Here is a 19,638-nt window from a genome sequence, read left to right as displayed (position 1 = left end):
ATTTTTTTTTTTTTTTTTTTTAATTTATTTATTTATTTATTTTAAATATATTGTTCTGATATTTTATTTTGAATTTAATTCCAAGATTAAAATGTATATCCTCCACTAGTTTTCTTTATATTTTGAAATAGGTTTACATGATGTTTTTTCTTTTATAAAAATAATATTTTTGTTTTTTTAACTACTTTTAATAGAAAAAAATGATAATTTGAAATTAAATACTATGCCTAATTCTAAAATTTTATTTGAAAATAGAGGATCTAAATTTAAATACTTAAAAATATATAAATTAAAAATGAAATTAAAAAAGTACAAGGGGAGATGTAATAAATCATAAAATAACCAAATTCAAACCATTAATTTTATTTAGATTTTTCAAAATATTATTACTCATATATTTTCACAATATTTATTTTGATTTGATTTGATTTAGATACTTTCTGATACTTTAAAAAATGGCTAATTTCGAAATTTCTCTTTAATAGACACAATTTAAAAGAAACATCGCAATTGAGTCATAACTAGTCTAAAAATTGTGTTGATTCCTTAACTAAGAGATTTAGAACCTTCTCGGTTCAGATAATAGATAATTCTTCAAGAAAATGTCTGTCAAGACTCTTTTCGGTGCAACAAAATGATATGCGCAGTATATATTCCACACGGAAATATGATATGAGAAATTATGATCATCATTCTTTCCACTTGAGTATTATGCGTAGGGAAGAAAAATCGAATCTGATCTTTTGGTGGACTATCCGTATTTTAATTGAGTTGTGCTCACATTTTCTATAGTTTTCATTGATTTCAATTAATGGTTTGTCCACTTTTATCATAGAAACATCATAATAGTCACGTCCATCTATAATAGTCGGCAAAATAAATAATAGTGGGCAAAATATATGGAAAGGTTATATATGATAATAGAATGAATTTGGATTACAAGATTATAAATTTGATCAAACCAAATTCACGGCAATAGAACTTCTAACAAAATGTTTCCCATCTGACCATACCAATGCCCCAAAAACATAGCCCTGACGTCGCAGTTTATGTGCATAATGAAATACAAGTTTGAAAGGCTTCTCTTCTCCAACGCTGTGAAATTGCAACTTACTTGGCTCCACCATAACTGTAATGCCCTTGGGCATCCTCACCCGCGCCACATACGTGCCTGCGCTCCCCACATTCTTGACTCTTCTATTCACCGTCACCGATTCACCAATTTGCAACCTGGGGACCAAGATGGATGGATAGTTGAAGTCTGTGGTTGTAAAGTTCTTGGCGCAAACAAATGGCTTTTTAGAGAATTTCTTGAGTGTGAGGGAGCTGTAGCCCCGTGTACATAAGAAATTCAAATAGTCATCAATCGTTGTGTCGTAAACGAGGCCGGGGTCCATGGCATCGTTTGGATGGACATGTCCTGCACCATAATCAAATGGGGTAGCCTTCACTTTGGTGAAGTCCAACATTGTGTTCTTGGTGTTGTCTCTCGTTTTGGCTGCATAACAAAATCAAAGCCTTAGAGGACCAAAATGAAATTTAAATCAAGTTCGGTTTCTCTAGTTCAATAAACCTGTAGTCATTATGGCAGATTTGATAGCAGCAGGACTCCATGTGGGATGCAGAGTCTTTAGAAGGCCTGCAACACCTGAGATATGTGGGCATGACATGGAAGTGCCGGACTCGACATTAAAAGACACTCGACGTTTATCAAATGGCAACTCTGATGCTGTAACATCTTTGGTCACAGACGCGATTATATTCACCCCCGGTGCTGTTATATCAGGCTACAAAAAGATATGCACCAAGATACAAAGATATGAGATAACTTTCCAAACGCTAAAAATTGGATTCGCTTACTATATCAAACCAACCTTGATTATAGCCTGTGTGATCAACTCAGGGCCTCTTGAGGAAAATGAAGCCATGACAGCCGATGGTTTAATTCCCATCTCTGTGCTTGCATGGGTTATGGAAGCCACGGGTGTTCTGGTTTCATTTACAATACAAAAACTAAATATTCAGCCCATTTCCTTCTCATTTTGTCATAGAATAGATGAGAGTCCTTACTTGGTGGAGCTCAAATATTGAGCGATGGAAACTCCATCCGCATAGCTTAGATGAGAAGCAGGAAGTATGTGTGGATCAGCTAAAAGAGCTGAACCGTCTGTCTGGTTATTTACAAGAACCATCCCGACACCACCGACACGAAGAACCTCGAAGCCCTTGCTCAATCTTGCATTTTCTCCTCGAAGGCAAACTATAATCTTGCCTTTTGCCTTTGTGGGATCAAGTGTTCCATCCATGCAAAGTTGGCTGTAGAAACAGAGTGAAGTTCAAGCCAAAGTGGGCGTTGAAGTGGAGAGGTAATATGTGTATGTGTATACTCACGCAAACCCATCAGTGGCATTGGCAGCTTTCACTTGCACAGCCTTCATCAAAGGGTAGAACTTACCAGCCGGCAATCGACTGGATGAAAGGCTTGAACCCTTTGGAGTAAACGTAGAGGTTATTATGATCAGCTCATCAACCACAAATATGATAAGTTTAATGCATTATAGACTAAACCATTTATCAAAGGGTTGTGTGTGATGGATGAGTACCCTTAATTGCTTCTTGTTCCCCAGGGCGACGTAACTGACAAAGTCACGGTCGATGGTACTAGCTCCAACAGTGATCATCCAAGGAGACACATTGCTCACACTCCCGGGAGACGGGCCGTCATTCCCGGCCGAGGAAACCACGACGATTCCGTGTTGAACCGCATGGAACGCCCCTATCGAAATAGCGTCATTAGCAAACTCTTGAGCTAGCGTGCCAATAGAGGCCGAAAGAACATCCACACCGTCGCTGATAGCGGCCTCGATGCCTGCTAAGATATCGGAATCGTAACAGCCGCCATTTTTTGAAGGCCAGCAGACCTTGTAGGCAACAACACGAGCCTTGGGGGAACCTCCTTTCGCCGTCCCATTGCCATTGCCAAACACATTGACTCCATGGACAAAGTTACCACCGGCAGTGGACAAAGTGTGCGATCCATGACCTTCATGGTCTCGTGCACTGTCGAAGCTGATGTTTTGCTTCGTCCATGGACGTTCGGAGGCTTGGAATCCTCGGTAGAAATAGCGTGCTCCAATCAACTTCCTATTGCATCGAAATTTGGAGCCGCCTTCACAAGCACCCCTCCACCTCGAAGGAACAGGGCCATACCCTGCATCGTTGAAGCTCGGGGACTCTGGCCAGACACCTTCACATACATTGTAATAATAGCTCAAGTTCACTGCTAACAAATAACAAAAATCCAATAGAAAAAGGGAAGATTCGCAAACCCGTGTCGAGGTTCCCTATGATGGTATCTTCCCCAAACCGAGCCGCCTTCCAAATGGAGTTCCGAGGGATTCCTCGATCACTATCAACCCCGAGAAAACCCCATGATCGTGTCGTATGCAATTTTCTCTCCTTGTTTTCAAAAACCGACACCACGCTCGGATTCTCTATTTGTAGACAATATCATTAGTAAAGTAAGACATTAAAAGCACCAAAATGTATAGGAAAGCAACAACGCTTACTCGCAAGAGCCGTGGCTTCTTGTTCATCGAGAACGGCAGCAAAGCCATTAATGTATCGGTTGTAGGAGTAGAGAATTGAGTCTTTGGCTGCTACTTTGCTATGAATCAAAAGGAGAATTGTTAAGCGATTGATATAAAGAAGGAGAAGAAGAGGAGAATGAATTACCTTCCCTTGACGGATCCTAATATATGATATTGAGACTCGGTTGCAAGTTGGACGTCGTAGATGCTTGGATTTGGGCCGAAGGAGTGTGATCCCAAATAGACAATGTAGGACTTCTTGGTAGGAACAGCCACTGTTTGGAGCATAAAGAAAAACAAAAGTAATGGAGAAATAACATAAGAAATATAATAAGATTTCTCCATTGCTTTTGTTTTTGAAGTTCTATTGTGCTTTTCTCATTCCCAATTGGCTTGTTTATATACCCAAACTCAAACACAAATCAATGGTTCCCTTTAATCTCTCCTCGTAAATTAAGCTCATCCATTTGAAAGAAAAAAAAAATTAATTTTACTTGTTTAAGCATCATTCTATATCTAAGAGACTATAAATAGTGACGTCACAATATTATGATAAACATAATGATTGTTTTCTTGTCTTGTAACTTACTGCATACCATCATAAAAAGGAGGTGTTCGCACATAAATCAATGGTTCCCTTTAATCTTCCCCGGTAAATTAAGCTCATCCATCTAATTATGGAAAAGAAAAAGATGGTGCGCCTTGTAACGTACGCGTGCATACCATCATAAAAAGGAAGTATTCCCCGATGCATGAACACACAATGATGAATGAAGTATTTTCATTCATTATCATGTAAAATAACCTTTGTTTTCCTTCATATCATAATTTGCATCATGCCGAAACATCTTGTCATATATCATACCTCGTGCCATGTCATACATGTATCATATCATAAACATATCGTGTCTCCCAACCTGTCATATCATATCTGTTAGGAATCATGGAGCATAAGCTCGCAAGGTTTTGCTTTGAGCTTCTCCAAAAGGCCTCATATCAATGGAGATAGTAGAACGTACACTTTAAGCCTCCTTTGAGGCTTATGGAGCTCTCGAACAGCCTCCCCTTAATCGAGGCTCGACCTCTTTTTTAGGTCCACAATCTTTGTTCGACATTTGAGGATTTTATCGACATGGTTAAGTTTAGGGCACGGCTTTGATACCATGTTAGGAATCACGACTCTCCACAATGGTATGATATTGTCCACTGAGCATAAGCTCTCATGACTTTGCTTTGGGTTTCCCCAAAAGGCCTCCTACCAATAGAGAGATAGTATTCCTCATTTATAAAATTATGATCTTCCACTAAATTAACCAAGGTAGGACTCACTCCCAATAATCCTCAACAATATCATGCATATACCATATTGTAATGCATATCACAATATACATCATATCGTCAAACATATCATAATAACATATATCATATTATTCACATATCATATTTACAATTATATCATATCATAAACATATCGTTTCATAACGTTGCGTATATAACAAACATATGACACGTACAAAGCCATGGGGCACGTGTCATCATATAGGATACAATTTCTAACCTTAGCCAGTGTTCTCCCTAAAATAATTACTTGAGAGCTCGTCCTTCGAATTTTATTCCAAGCATCACCGAGATGTTTTCTATAGAACATTTGCTCAATTCTCTTAATAACCTCAATTTCCTAATCAAGTTTAACTTGATTGGAGGAATTCAACATTCTATTGACCTCTTATCTTTGCTAAGGTTGAAGTCACGTCGAGTCGAGCCGAGTCAAGCTAACTAGGCTGAAGGAGTCACTAGTTGAGTCAAGGCACAAGTGGTTAGGTCAACCTCTCGTCTTCCCCCTCATTCTCTGCATGTTGTGGGCGTTGAGGGAGCATGTGGGATGAGGGTGCGAGAATTCTGGCGCCTCGTCGGAATTCTCCCGCCTTTTCCGATGAGTATATAAATCCCTGGCCGTTGTGGAGTTTTTCAAGAGTTACCAAGTATATTTATTGTTCGAACGAGGGGCAAGAGACCATTTGGACAAATAGTAGTTGGTAGACACAAGGGCCACCTCTCCTCGATGGTGATGACATTATGGAACCAATTAGAGAACCGTCAACTAATAGAGAATCTGTCTAGACTTACATATCCATATTATATAATGAAATTATGAATTTTTACCATGATGGTACTTGTGATATATAGGATGATTATGAACGCATAAACTAATAAATAACTAATCAAATAACCCTAGAACATCAAAGTATCCCTAATAAGATAGATGGTCATGGAAAAATGGGTCGGAGCCCAGATTCCAAACAAATGAAAACGTGACTGAATTGGTCTCGATCACTCTTTGGGACAGAATGGAAGAAGGGAGGAGATTCTCTAACTTCGAAAGAATTGAACGAAGAAGGGAGGAGATTCTCTAACTTCGAAAGAATTGAACGAGGAGCCGTATGAGATGAAAATTTCATGTACAGTTTTATCGAGTGGCAGTAAGGGTGACCCAATATGTAAAACCCTTAACCTCGAGATTTGAAATTGAGTTGAACAACGAGAAATGTGGGAAAGAAAAAAAGAGTCTTGATAGCGTTAGTATTCATTATTTGTGGCTCAAAATTCACGAAAAAGTGGAGTCGTTACATGAAAAGTTTATATATATGATAAATAGAATGAATTTGAAAAGTTTATATATATGATAATAGAATGAATATATATGATAATAGAATGAATATATATGATAATAGAATGAATTTGGATTACAATATTATAAATTTAATCATACCAAATTCACTGCAATAGGACTTCTAACAAAATGCTTCCCATCTGACCATACCAATGCCCCAAAAACATAGCCAGGACGCCGCACTTTTTGTGCGTAATGAAATACAAGTTTGAAAGGCTTCTCTTCACCAACGCTGTGAAATTGCAACGTACTTGGCTCAACCATAACTGTAATGCCCTTGGGCATCCTCACCCGCGCCACATACGTGCCTACGCTTCCCACATTCTTCACTCTTCTATTCACCGTCACCGGTGCCCCAATTTGCAACTTGGGGACCGAGATGGATGGATAGTTGAGGTCTGTGATTGCGAAGTTCTTGGCGCAAACAAATGGCTTATTAGAGAATTTCTTGAGCGTGAGTGAGTTATAGCCCTGTGTACATAAGAAGTTCAAGTAGTCATCAATCGTCGTGTCGTAAACGAGGCCGGGGTCCATGGCATCGTTTGGATGGACATGTCCTGCACCATAATCAAATGGGGTAGCCTTCACTTTGTTGAAGTCTAACATTGATTTCTTGGTGTTATCTCTCGTTTTAGCTGCATAACAAAATCAAAGCCTTACAAGACTAAATAAAATACAAATCAAATTTTGTTTTTCTCGAGTTTAATAAACCTGTAGTCATAATGGCAGATTTGATAGCTGCAGGACTCCATGTGGGATGAAGTTTCTTAAGAAGGCCTGCAACACCTGAGATGTGCGGGCATGACATGGATGTGCCGGATTGAACGTTGAAAGGCACTCGACGTTTGTCAAATGGCAAGTCGGTTGCTGCTGCCGCTCTCGTGAAAGATGCGATTATATTCACACCCGGTGCTGTTATATCAGGCTACACCAACATATACACGAACATTTGAGAGAACTTTTCAAATACAAAACTTCATGCTACTAAAAAAACCAACCTTGATCATGGCCTCTGTTATGTGATTAGGGCCTCTTGACGAGAATGTAGCCATGACAGGCGATGGTTTAATCCCTATCTCTGTCCTTACCGGGGTTATGGTAGCCACAGGCCTTCTGGTTTAATTTACAATACAAAAACTAAGTATTCAGCCCATTCCCTTCTCATTTTCTCATAGACAAGCACATAGATGAGAGTCCTTACTTGGTGGATTTCAAATATTGAGCGATGGAGAGGCCATCAATATAGCTTACATGTGAAGTAGGAAGCATGTGTGCATCAGTTTCAATGTCCGAACCGCTGATCTTGTCGTTAACCAGAATCATACCGACGCCACCGACACGAAGAACCTCGAAACTCTTGTCCATTCGTCCGTTGTCTCCTCGAAGACATACTATAATCTTCCCTCTTGCCTTCATGGGATCAAGTGATCCCTCCTCGCAAAGTTGGCTGTAGAAATAAAGTGAATATTTAGTCTTTGATATTAGGCAAATATCTAGATATTTGGTTCTGTAATGACTCACGCAAGTCCATCTGAGGCATTGGAAGCTTTTGCGTTAAAAGAATTCATCAAAGGGTACAATTTACCACGAGGCAATCCTCCCGATGAAAGACTCGAACCCTTGACCTGTTTTTTGTTTCCGAGGTACACGTAATTGAAGAAGCCTCGGTCGATGGAACTAGCTCCAACAGTGAACATCCATGGAGATACATTGGTGACAGTCCCAGGGAGAGGGCCATCATTTCCGGCAGAGCAAACTACAATGATTCCTTGTTGAATGGCATGGAATGCCCCTACTGAAATTGGGTCATCAGCAAAGTCCTGAGCTGCTGCACCGAGAGAGATCGAGAGAACGTCGACACCGTCGCTGATAGCGGCTTCGATACCAGCTAAGAGATCGGCATCAGAACACTTGCCTTGAGGCCAGCATACTTTGTAGGCAGCAACACGAGCTTTGGGGGCGCCTCCTTTTGCTGTCCCATTGCCATTTCCAAACACGTTGGCTCCTTGGACAAAGTTGCCACCGGCAGTGGACAATGTGTGTGTCCCATGGCCTTCATGGTCTCGTGCGTTTAGTGAGCTAATGTTGAGAGGACCATTGATCATTTCGTATCCTCGGTAGAAATATCTTGCTCCGATCAGCTTCCTAGAAATAAAGGTTAGTTAAATGGGGTGTTTGTAAATTTGATTTTAAGGCTAAAGTTGGGGAAGAACCTGTTGCATCGAAATTTGGAGCCGCCTTCACAAGCTCCCATCCACCTTGAAGGAACAGGGCCATAGCCTGCATCGTGGAAGCTCTGGGACTCTGGCCAAACGCCTTCATACAAACCCCATGCAAATAATAGTTCAAGCTCACCGCTAATAAATATTGTATTTTTTAGACTTTAGGCTCTCTTAATGTTTTAAAATGTGAAGGAAAGATTTCCACACTCTCCCTGATTTTAATGTCCGATGGCTAGTTACGTATTGTCGTCAGGCTCATGATTTTAAAATATGTTATATAGTGAGGGTCTAGCCCTACTCCCAGAGGGTCTAGCATGATTAGTGACCGACTCTAATACCATTTGTAGCTTGACTCCCAGAGGGTCTAGCATGATTAGTGACCGGCTCTAATACCATTTGTAATAGCCCAAGCCCACCGCTAATATTGTCAGGAGGATCTAGCCCTAGTCCCACCCATGCCGCTAATATTGTCAGGAGAGTCTAGCCCTACTCCCACCCGTGCCTCGCATGATTGGTGACTGGCTGTGATACCATTTGTAATAGTCTAGTCCATATACCCACGGCTAATATTGTCAGTTTTAAACTGTGTCTACTATAGGAAGGGTCTAGCCCTACCCCAACCAGTGCCTCACTACCTAATGACTAGCTCAAATACTATCTGTAAGAGCCTAAGAACCATTTCCCTCGAGATCCCCTCAAGAGAAGCATTGTAAAGCCGGACGACGATACATAACATAACAAACCGGACAATATCAGCTAGAGCTATTACATGTATAGAACCATCAAAAAAAAAAAAAAAAAAAANAAACCCGTGTCGAGGTTCCCAATAATTACATCTTCCCCAAACTTAGAAGCCTTCCAAATAGAGTTATGAGGAATTCCTCGACCATTATCAACCCCCAAAAAACTCCATGATCGTGTTGTATGCAATTTTCTTTCCCTATTTTCAAAAACCGACACCACGCTCGGGTTCTCTGTTACATTTCGCAAACACGAAAAAAAAAAAAAAAATTTTAAAAACAAAACATTAAAAACATCATCGTATAGGACTCTTACTTGCAAGAGCCGTGACTTCTTTGTCATCAAGAACAGCAGCAAAGCCATTAATACATCTATTATACGTATAGAGAATAGATTCTTTAGCTGCCACTTTGCTATACATCATAAGAACCATAAAAAACAATCAGTAATCATAAGTTTATTAAGCAAATCATAGAACCTTTTGAAGAACACATTTTTTTACCTTCCCTTCACAGTTCCTAATATATCATATTTAGATTCGGTCGCAAGTTGAACATCATATATACTCGGGTTTGATCCGAACATGCTCGATCCCGATCCCAAGTAAACAATATAAGACTACGTCACAAAAGAAGAACTATAAATTAAAATGAAAAGAAAAAGGAAACCCATTTAGAAATAAAGGAGAAAGAGGTGAATGCTTGCCTTTTTGGTATGAACAGATGATGTTTGAAGCAAAAAGAAGAACAAAAGCAATGGAGAAATAATATAAGAAAACTCCATTGCTTTTGTTTTGAAGTCCTATTGTACTTTTGTGATTCCCATCACCTTTGTTTATATATGGGGAGGTAAGAGAAAAATGAATGGTTGCCTTAAATCTTTCATCATAAATTAAGCTCATCCATCTAATTATTAGGACATCAAATAGAAGTTGTTCCTTTACTTAGTCTTAATTGTAGGGTTCACGTTGACCATGGGATGTTATCCTAATTGAATATATGAGATATGGAACCTAAATCATGCATCAAATTCATATACTAATTTGTTCGTAGTATATACCTGTTTGTGATGGGGTGTGTTGTCGAGTTGGGTTATAGAGGTGTACGATTCTCTACCTAGACAGTCTACATGACCTAAAACCTTACTGCTTTAATATTAATTTGTCTCAACTCGATTTTCGAGGTTTTAAGATCAGTATACGTGACCTAAAACCTTACTGCTTTAATACTAATTTGTCTCAACTTGATTTTCGAGGTTTTAAGACCAGTCTACATGACCTAAAACCTGACTATTTTAATACTAATTTGTCTCAACTCGATTTTCGATGCTTCAAATATTAAAGTGTGACGAAAAAAGTGTTGGAATTTATGCTCTAAACTCTCGTAATTAATTATTTAGTTTCTAACCATAATTTTTTAAATATTTTATTTGTAATTTAATGGTTATCCATAGTATGAAAATCCAAGGTTATTAATGTAATATGGAATTATATGTGGTTGACATACAAGAGGATCGTGTTCAAGTAATAACCTAAATGGTCTATAGCATATAGATGGTAACACTATTGATATGACCTACTTTATAATCGTTACAAATGATTTGATCCAAATCGTTCATGCGAAAACATGTAAGTGGAGGAATCCTATGCAATGAGTTCGTACAAGGAATCAGATACAAATATAAACGTTACAAAAAAGACCCAAAATCACAAAGACTATACTCTAGGATGAATTCTCCCGTGACTACTCAGTGTCACAATCGGGCCGTGACACTCAGCTCCTAACGCTCCTCACCTCGACTGACAGTCAGTGAATACTTGAAAAAGAAATGTAGTAGTCATCGAACATTAAACATCTTACTTGTTAGATCTCATAGCATCCAATCATAATAAGTTATCATGGATTTTTCTCTACACTCAGCTCCTAACGCTCCTCACCTTTTTAGTTGCGTAAGTTTATTATTAATTAATTTTAAGAAAAAATTTAAAAAATAACCAAAAAAATGGTGTGACAAAAAATATTAGAATTTATTTCTTATAATTTTAAATCAAAAAATTAATTTTCCTTATTTATTAAAATATTTAAAGTGATTTTATGCTTGTCAAAAATAATTATATTAATTTTAAAATCATTTCAAAATATACAAATAATTCAATATAATTGTAATAAGTTGAAAGTTTGAAGATACGTTTATGGCAAATGGGTAAAAAATTGAATTTATGTGGTAATATTTATTAATTTTTTCTTAAGGGGGTTGTTTGGTTGCGGACTTTCCGTGGCTGGGATTCGGATTATCTTGCTCCAATCCTGGACTGGATTCTCCCAACTCCCATTTTCTCGATTTTTCGTAAGAGCCACGTAAGCTGTAAGGAATAATACTTTAAACTAGAAAAAAGAAAAAGAAAAAAAGAAATGTAATAATTTCCATAATTTCAAACTGATAGAAGGTTCCAGAAACCCTAGTAGAATGGAAATCCCCTTCTATATAAGCTTGCCGCTCCTCCACAATCAGCAAGACGTTAATTGCTTGTTCAAGCCTCCATTTCTTACATTTTTCCCTGTTGTTCTTGGATCGATTCTGATCTTCGTTTTTAACAATGGCGGATACTGAAACGTTCGCCTTCCAGGCTGAGATTAATCAGCTCCTTAGTCTGATTATCAACACGTTTTACAGCAACAAGGAGATCTTCCTTCGGGAACTTATTAGCAACGCCTCAGATGTAAGTCTCGCTGTTTCTTTGTCATTTCTTTTTATTTGCGTTTTCGCTGTGATTGTCTTCTTGCGTTTGTGCATTTTGCATCGATTTTGAAGTTTGATTGAACGCTCTTTTTCTTTTAATTTTCCTGATGCGGACTTGCTAGGTTTCGATTCGGATTAGTCGTTTCTGACTTTAGTTTGTAGATATAGTGAGGGAATTATGAGAAATGTGATTTTATCTCGTTGTTCGTTCTTGAATTGGTTGTTTCTTGATTTTCTAGATTTAATCTGCATCATGATGTTACTATTGCAAGGATCTTTCTCATTGTCTAGTGAATTCACATTTTAGATCTTTCTAGGTGGTTGTATGGATTTAACTTTTTGTGGAGTTCTGATTATGAATGTGTACTTTCTGGGATGATGAAGATAAGAGTTTCCATAAATTTGATGTTTTTAACTTATAATGTTGAACATTATTTCAGGCTCTAGATAAAATCAGGTTTGAGAGCTTGACCGACAAGAGCAAGCTTGATGCCCAGCCTGAACTCTTTATCCACATCATTCCTGACAAGGCAAACAATTCCTTGACGATTATTGACAGTGGTATTGGAATGACCAAGGCTGGTGAGTGATTGCTGCTACTTTGTTTATGATTGTCCATTAGTCTAACATCATTCGTACAACTCAATTCTCTAACATGTTGATTTCATCAGATTTGGTGAACAATCTTGGAACCATTGCAAGATCTGGGACCAAGGAATTCATGGAAGCCCTTGCAGCTGGTGCTGATGTGAGCATGATTGGACAGTTCGGAGTTGGTTTCTACTCGGCCTACCTTGTAGCTGAAAAGGTTATTGTTACCACCAAGCACAATGATGATGAGCAGTACGTATGGGAGTCCCAGGCTGGGGGTTCATTCACAGTCACCAGGGACACCTCTGGTGAGAATCTTGGCCGAGGTACGAAAATTACTTTGTACCTCAAGGAAGATCAACTTGAGTATCTTGAAGAACGCCGTCTCAAGGACTTGATCAAGAAGCACTCCGAGTTTATCAGCTACCCAATTTCTCTCTGGGTTGAGAAGACCATTGAGAAGGAGATCTCTGATGATGAGGATGATGAGGAAAAGAAGGATGAGGAAGGCAAGGTTGAGGAAGTTGACGAAGAGAAGGAGAAGGAAGAGAAGAAGAAAAAGAAGATCAAGGAAGTTTCGAACGAGTGGTCCTTGGTGAACAAACAGAAGCCCATCTGGATGAGGAAGCCAGAAGAGATTACCAAGGAAGAGTATGCTGCTTTCTACAAGAGCCTTACCAACGACTGGGAAGAGCACCTTGCTGTGAAGCACTTCTCTGTTGAAGGTCAATTGGAATTCAAGGCTGTCCTCTTCGTTCCCAAGAGGGCTCCTTTTGATCTCTTTGACACAAAGAAGAAGCCAAACAACATCAAGTTGTACGTTAGACGTGTGTTTATCATGGACAACTGTGAGGAGTTGATTCCTGAATATCTTGGGTTCGTTAAGGGCATTGTTGATTCTGAAGATCTTCCCCTCAACATTTCCAGAGAAATGTTGCAGCAGAACAAAATTTTGAAGGTCATACGCAAGAACTTGGTGAAGAAGTGTCTCGAGCTCTTCTTCGAGATTGCTGAGAACAAGGAAGACTACAACAAATTCTACGAGGCCTTCTCCAAGAACTTGAAGCTTGGAATCCACGAGGACTCTCAGAACAGACCTAAGATCGCTGAACTTCTCCGTTTCCACTCCACCAAAAGTGGTGATGAGTTGACCAGCCTCAAGGACTACGTGACGAGAATGAAGGAAGGACAGAGCGACATCTTTTACATCACTGGTGAAAGCAAGAAAGCCGTAGAGAACTCTCCTTTCCTTGAGAAGCTTAAGAAGAAAGGGTACGAAGTTCTGTTCATGGTTGATGCAATTGATGAGTATGCAGTTGGTCAACTAAAGGAATACGAAGGCAAGAAACTTGTATCAGCAACAAAGGAAGGTCTGAAACTGGATGAGAGTGAAGATGAAAAGAAGAAAAAGGAAGCTTTGAAGGAGAAGTTCGAGGGTCTTTGCAAGGTGATCAAGGATGTTTTGGGCGACAAGGTGGAGAAGGTTGTGGTTTCCGACCGTGTTGTTGATTCTCCCTGCTGTTTGGTGACCGGTGAATACGGATGGACAGCCAACATGGAAAGAATCATGAAGGCTCAGGCATTGAAGGACAACAGCATGGCTGGGTACATGTCGAGCAAGAAGACCATGGAAATCAACCCGGAGAACCCTATCATGGAAGAGCTAAGGAAGAGGGCGGACGCAGACAAGAATGACAAATCGGTGAAGGACCTTGTGCTGCTCCTTTTCGAGACCGCACTTCTGACATCAGGGTTCAGCCTGGATGAACCCAACACCTTTGGGAACAGGATCCACAGGATGTTGAAGCTGGGACTGAGCATTGATGAGGAGGACGGTGCAGAAGGTGATGCGGAGATGCCCCCTCTTGAGGACGCTGATGCTGACGCAGAGGGTAGCAAGATGGAGGAAGTTGATTGATTTTGAAGTGTTTGTATTAGTAGAGGATGGATCATCGAAGGGGAAGGGTGTTCGAATGAGTGTTTTGTTTCCAATCTTATATATTAGAAGATTTGTTTTGTTTCTGATTACATTGGGTTGGTTATCATATTTCACTCGAAATGCATCAAGTGTGCGTTTCCTTAAATATGAGAATCCATTAACGACGTCGGTTGTTATATACGTCTTATTATATGGACGTCTTGCAGTCTCTCAGCCTCTCTCTCTCTCTCTCTCTCACTATTCGTCACCTTCATATTTCAAGCGATATCATGTTGCAGTTCATTGGAGGATTTTTTTTTAATTCCCTACTAAGATGTTGCGATCTTGACTGTATAAGCAATCAAGAGGTCTTGACGATCCTGAACTTCTAGCCAGGGAGACTGTTTTTAATATTCACTTTCTTTTCTTTGTGGATTGTGTACCTCTGAACTTTGTTAAATGATGCTAGTTTTGCATGATATGCAGTCAGTGTAAGTGAAATAGAAGCACTATATGAGCTTTTCAAGAAGACAAGCAGCGCCGTGATTGATGATGGTCTGATAAACAAGGTATGTGCATCTCTTTCTGCCATTGGATAGGGATACTTTGATTTGTGGCTTGGGCAAAACTTTTCTTTTCCTCATAGCAAAATATATTGATCCTTGTAAAATTGAATGTACGTTATGTAAAGGGAAAGAGATAAACGTATAAAACATATGGAGAAGTTGCATTTATACTATGATTGGAACCCTTGTGTCTCTAACTATGTTCTTATAATGCCATGTTTTCAGTTTCTTTTAAATTGTACGATCTTAAGCAGCAAGGTGTGTAAAGCTTTGTTCCCTGTGATGAAGTTGTTGAGGAAGCTGATACAAAACATGAGGGATGGATTGACAAGGAAGAGTGGAGAAACCTTGTTATGCCAAATCCACATCTCTCTTAAAAGAACACGACTCACGTTAAGTCAACCGTGTGTTCCAGTGAAACATTTCAAAATCAGTTTCTAGTTGTTTTTTGTGTAATGCCGTAAAGGAAAGCTCAAGAATGAACTATAACTGAATCTATCAGATCTCAATCTGCTATTTTTAGTCTTCTGATGAGGATTTACGCCCAATATTAGCAATGATTATGGGGTATTTTCATTGCTCTAGCTGTGTTTTGTTATAATCTGGGGCTTTTTGCTGAGCAGGGACATCACCACGACTTTCCCGAGCTTTGGTTTTCCATTCGCAAGTCGATGATACCTGAGGTTATGAACTCATTACCGTTAATATATAGATGAAATCATTAATACCACGTTTAAAAATATTCATGAACTTTCAATTTTCTCTCTATTAATAACTGGTTTGCTTCTCCGTTTACATGATTTGAGTTTAGTTCGAGTTGGGTTTACATGATTTGAGTTTAGTTCGAGTTGGTGAAGATGATTTGAGTTTAGTTCGAGTTGGTTTCTTCACCAACAACCGAGACAAACACATTGGAACAAGAATCAATCTCAATAGTTCCTTATACTTGGGATCTCACAACAGCATGGGTTAGGCTACTACTCCAGTCCATAGGGAATGAAATTAATTTTATGGAGATTACATGACTAGAAGCAAACGTTAACCTTCAGATTGTATTCAAGTATGAATCCAATTGATCGAAGTATGTTTATCTTCTCCGGTCATTCTGATAAGGCTCTTCGCTTTCTTTATCTTTTAAGAAGCCTAGGAAAGCAAGGAAGCCAAAGAAGAAGAATCCACCAGACCAGTTGCCACCCCCTCCACCGCCACCGCCGCCGCCATCACCATCATCACGAGGTGGAAACCCAGAATCACCATCATCCAGTTGCGGCGACTTCTCCTTGCCTGCAATTTTAGTTTTAGGTAATCCAACGTATGGTTTAAAAATAAGGGTAAGCAACAGCCATAATTATGACAGCCTATGACAACATCATGTGTGCATGTGTGCATGTGTGCGAGGGAGACAACAAAATGTTAAGAACATAGTGATGCAAGTTATTTTCAAGGTGTAAAAGATTAGTGCTAGGAATATTGATGTTAGCAGTTACTATATTATTCATAAAATCTGCATTACCAGGAAGAACAGTGATTGTAGGAGCCTCTCTTGTAACAGTTTGGGTCTGCTCCGCCGCACATCTAGCATTCTGCAGAGGAACAGCACCATTAAATATATATATATTTTTTTTCATCCCTCTTTCAAATATTCTGTAAATCAATTTCTTTTTGACTATTTGTTTAGTTAACAAAAACTGATATGCAAAAAGTGATATGAACCAAGAGACATCAATCATATAATATACATCAACGACCCAAACCAATATATTAAACCTAATAAAATAACCTATCACAACCCCTCCGCATATCTCTCACCCCCACTAAAACTTTGATGATTGCTTTCCAGAGAAGTCCCCCAACTCGTTCCAACAAGTTGGGAAGACTTTTGATAATCTCCTTTGGCATCTACGCTTAAGGCTGTACATTTCATGTTTATGTTTCTAACCAAAAAAAAGTTATTACCAACTAAATACCAAAAGAAAATAAACAAGCATTAAAAGTACACATATAGAACAAGAACCAACTTACCAAAGCAGCAAAACATACGAAAGCGTTGTTCTTTCTACTTGAATATAGAACACCTCCCCTTGTCCCAGTAGATAGAATTGGTTTGACATAAAGTGGTCCTGCTTTAGCAATCACCGGTTGTCTCCTCCCATTAGAAGTTTGAACTTGGAAACTATCCCTACTAAGATGGAAGTTCATGGCTTCCATTCTTCCCCAATGCTGACCCACTGTTTTACAATAACAATATTACAACTAAATATCAAAAAGTTGGAACAATAATTTAAACGAGAATCCACTTTTTAACTGAATAAGAAAACCAATGTAAACATAAATGATCTTCAAATTCAAAACATAAGCTAATTAGTTTCATTTCTTAGCCTGAGAAATGTTATCTCAACAATCAGATTGCTTGAATTCCCTATACCAGCAAAATTAAGTTTCCAAACTTAATAACCCAAGGTAGATATTAGTATGAGAGCATATAACATCTCTTTCCATTCGGAAATTTGATAATTTGGGGACATACTATTGCAAGTCAGATCTTATTTGCTAACCCCAACCTCAGTGATCAACATGGCCAACTTGATTAGGAAGAAGGGAACCACAAAGAACTTTCCACAATATAGAACATCGCTTTCTCTACTGAGCTGCCACTAAAAGCTGGAATTTTAATCATGTCAAATTTAGGATTCTCGGAGCTTCCTGAAGGATGTGAGATATCTGATTTCAGAAGTTTTTGATGGCTGGTGGCTGAAAAAGGTAGATTTCTTCTAGGAAATCCTTCCAAAACCATTATATGCAACTTTAGATTGAAAAGAACAACAGAATCCTTCAATGTATCTTTAGAACTTTGGTCAATTTCTTGAATTGTACACACTACAGCCCCTCATGTTGGAGTACTATAATAGTAATTCTAAATTATCTAGCTTCTGGAATCAAATTAGATGGGTTGATTCTTACAAGTTCCTTTCTGAGGTAGGGGATATCCCTTATCCAGTTTTTTTTCTCTTGTACTCATCCTTTTTTATGATAATTAAAATCCATTCATTTCCACTTACATCAAATAAGTAAAACGATTTGGAAATTAGTTGCTTGTACCTGGAGGTAGAAGAGGAAGCATGGCACCAGAATTTGTAGTAAGCATCTCCATCTTCGAAGGTCGATGATAACCTGACACTGTAAACAAGAATTTCTGAGATGAAAGCACCAATAAAATGAGAATGATTGAATTTTCTGATTACATGTTGCAACCCATAAGACTGAATGTATTAAGAACATGACAATAGGAATAAAATGATAAAACGGCATAAAAACATTTATCTATGGATTTGGTGGACTCTTTTTTATGCACTTTAAAGAACAGAAGTCCATAAAATTTTCCAGAATGCAACGTGTTTATTGGTATGATTCAGTTATGTTGAACTGAAAGCAACTGAAGTCCCATTAAAATTGAACATTGAGTTGTTTTTTTCGCTAATATTTGTGAGTGTCCAAACCAACTCGCGTGCACCTAAACCATTCTCACGTAATGCCTGTCTAACGCTACTACACTTAGATTTGGTTACCAAAGTGACTCATAGGATATTAAACCCTTACGTCGTTGGCCGCCGTGTCTTGAACCTATTCTCTATGTCTTTTACTATTTGCATCTATTCCCTTAAAGTCCTTTGCTATTTACATCTACTTCCTCTAAGTTCCTTATCATTTACAAGATCTCTTATTGACCACTAGGTCAATCCATGGTGGTCCTAAGCAATAGGCATATAACCAAACCAAAGCTAAGTCCATTCATGAGTTTAGTTTGGTTTCAATTTAACTGAGCATAAAACCCTCAAATGCACTACTGCATTTTCATAAATGAGTCGTGATGGAGACATAGTCTTCGAGGAGGATAAGAAATTAAATGATAGCTATGGCTTCCTCGTCCCCTCCCTTTGCCCTAAAGCATTCCCCATACCAAGAAATTCCCTACTTAGAACAATTGGATTCCCAGCCAAAATTTTACGGAGAGAATTCCCACCCCTGTTCATTTCCCCTTCATAAACATCCATAAGAAAATCCCAAAAAAGAATCTGAAATCTATCCTGATATAAAACTAAAAGCATCTTCAAAAGGTTAGATCCCTAAGGTCACGCGGAAATTCTTAAACAATCAACCAATGACTCTAAATTCATATAGAAACCAACTTCCACAAGAACTTACAATCTCCACAATCACCAACACAAACAACGCCATAATTTTGCAACGATGAAATAACGGGAATCTATCAATTCGAATAAGCAGACAGAAATTACAGCAACCAAACCTTTGAAATACAACAGACCCGAAGACCAACTCGCTTCGTCTCTACAAGGTAGCGAAAATGGATAGCTTCGAGAGCCTTCGAGAAGGAGGTGAGGTTCTGGAATGCCTTGCCATGGAGAGAGAGAGAGAGCGGAGAACTCCAGGCGACTCAACTTGTAAAATGGTAAAATATAAACTAACATTTGAACTTATATCTTTGATATAAATGATTTATATTAATTTTTCAAATTAGGGCTGAAACCAAATGGACTGATTACACTATGAAATCGGCTTTCTTCCCCAGCCCACAAAATCG

At 38.7% G+C, this 19,638-nt stretch overlaps 3 protein-coding genes and 1 pseudogene across 3 annotated transcripts; 1 reads left to right on the top strand and 3 right to left on the bottom strand.

Moving 5' to 3' along the window:
* Nucleotides 1–877: 877 nt before the first annotated feature.
* LOC111800799 (subtilisin-like protease SBT5.3) lies at nucleotides 878–3,944 on the bottom strand. The gene is made up of 9 exons (XM_023684653.1): nucleotides 3,736–3,944; nucleotides 3,570–3,667; nucleotides 3,330–3,494; nucleotides 2,604–3,247; nucleotides 2,392–2,489; nucleotides 2,071–2,316; nucleotides 1,875–1,989; nucleotides 1,574–1,787; nucleotides 878–1,498 (listed from the first exon to the last, which is right to left on the bottom strand). Exons 1-9 carry the CDS (start codon nucleotides 3,933–3,935, stop codon nucleotides 957–959), a joined length of 2,322 nt encoding a protein of 773 aa, XP_023540421.1. The 5' UTR covers nucleotides 3,936–3,944; the 3' UTR covers nucleotides 878–956.
* Nucleotides 3,945–6,322: 2,378 nt separating this feature from the next.
* LOC111800805 lies at nucleotides 6,323–9,816 on the bottom strand (annotated as a pseudogene).
* Nucleotides 9,817–11,713: 1,897 nt separating this feature from the next.
* LOC111800808 (heat shock cognate protein 80) lies at nucleotides 11,714–14,701 on the top strand. The gene is made up of 3 exons (XM_023684662.1): nucleotides 11,714–11,943; nucleotides 12,404–12,545; nucleotides 12,635–14,701. The coding sequence occupies exons 1-3, from the start codon at nucleotides 11,821–11,823 to the stop codon at nucleotides 14,470–14,472; spliced, it is 2,103 nt and encodes a 700-aa protein (XP_023540430.1). The 5' UTR covers nucleotides 11,714–11,820; the 3' UTR covers nucleotides 14,473–14,701.
* Nucleotides 14,702–15,949: 1,248 nt separating this feature from the next.
* Nucleotides 15,950–19,506, bottom strand: LOC111800870. Its single transcript, XM_023684765.1, has 5 exons — nucleotides 19,345–19,506; nucleotides 18,138–18,215; nucleotides 17,061–17,266; nucleotides 16,552–16,621; nucleotides 15,950–16,322 (listed from the first exon to the last, which is right to left on the bottom strand). The coding sequence occupies exons 2-5, from the start codon at nucleotides 18,187–18,189 to the stop codon at nucleotides 16,126–16,128; spliced, it is 525 nt and encodes a 174-aa protein (XP_023540533.1). The 5' UTR covers nucleotides 18,190–18,215; nucleotides 19,345–19,506; the 3' UTR covers nucleotides 15,950–16,125.
* Between the last annotated feature and the right edge of the window lie 132 nt (nucleotides 19,507–19,638).

The sequence above is a fragment of the Cucurbita pepo genome, chromosome LG08, assembly GCF_002806865.2.
Source record: "Cucurbita pepo subsp. pepo cultivar mu-cu-16 chromosome LG08, ASM280686v2, whole genome shotgun sequence".
In the NCBI taxonomy this organism is placed as follows: domain Eukaryota; kingdom Viridiplantae; phylum Streptophyta; class Magnoliopsida; order Cucurbitales; family Cucurbitaceae; genus Cucurbita; species Cucurbita pepo.
Note: the sequence above shows the minus strand (reverse complement) of the source record. Positions and strands in the feature narration are given on the sequence as shown.

What these genes read in the sequence shown, in the direction of transcription:
- LOC111800799 (XM_023684653.1), bottom strand. Translation starts at nt 3,935, where the DNA reads ATGGAGAAATCTTATTATATTTCTTATGTTATTTCTCCATTACTTTTG. An exon ending in TTAGGATCCGTCAAGGGAAG is followed by an intron (nt 3,668 to 3,735) that starts GTAATTCATTCT and finishes TTTGATTCATAG; the next exon opens with CAAAGTAGCAGCCAAAGACT. An exon ending in CAATATTTGAGCTCCACCAA is followed by an intron (nt 1,990 to 2,070) that starts GTAAGGACTCTC and finishes AAATGAAACCAG; the next exon opens with AACACCCGTGGCTTCCATAA.
- LOC111800808 (XM_023684662.1), top strand. Translation starts at nt 11,821, where the DNA reads ATGGCGGATACTGAAACGTTCGCCTTCCAGGCTGAGATTAATCAGCTC. An exon ending in TTATTAGCAACGCCTCAGAT is followed by an intron (nt 11,944 to 12,403) that starts GTAAGTCTCGCT and finishes ACATTATTTCAG; the next exon opens with GCTCTAGATAAAATCAGGTT. An exon ending in TATTGGAATGACCAAGGCTG is followed by an intron (nt 12,546 to 12,634) that starts GTGAGTGATTGC and finishes TGATTTCATCAG; the next exon opens with ATTTGGTGAACAATCTTGGA.
- LOC111800870 (XM_023684765.1), bottom strand. Translation starts at nt 18,189, where the DNA reads ATGGAGATGCTTACTACAAATTCTGGTGCCATGCTTCCTCTTCTACCT. An exon ending in GCTTCCTCTTCTACCTCCAG is followed by an intron (nt 17,267 to 18,137) that starts GTACAAGCAACT and finishes ATTGTAAAACAG; the next exon opens with TGGGTCAGCATTGGGGAAGA. An exon ending in TACAATCACTGTTCTTCCTG is followed by an intron (nt 16,323 to 16,551) that starts GTAATGCAGATT and finishes CTAAAATTGCAG; the next exon opens with GCAAGGAGAAGTCGCCGCAA.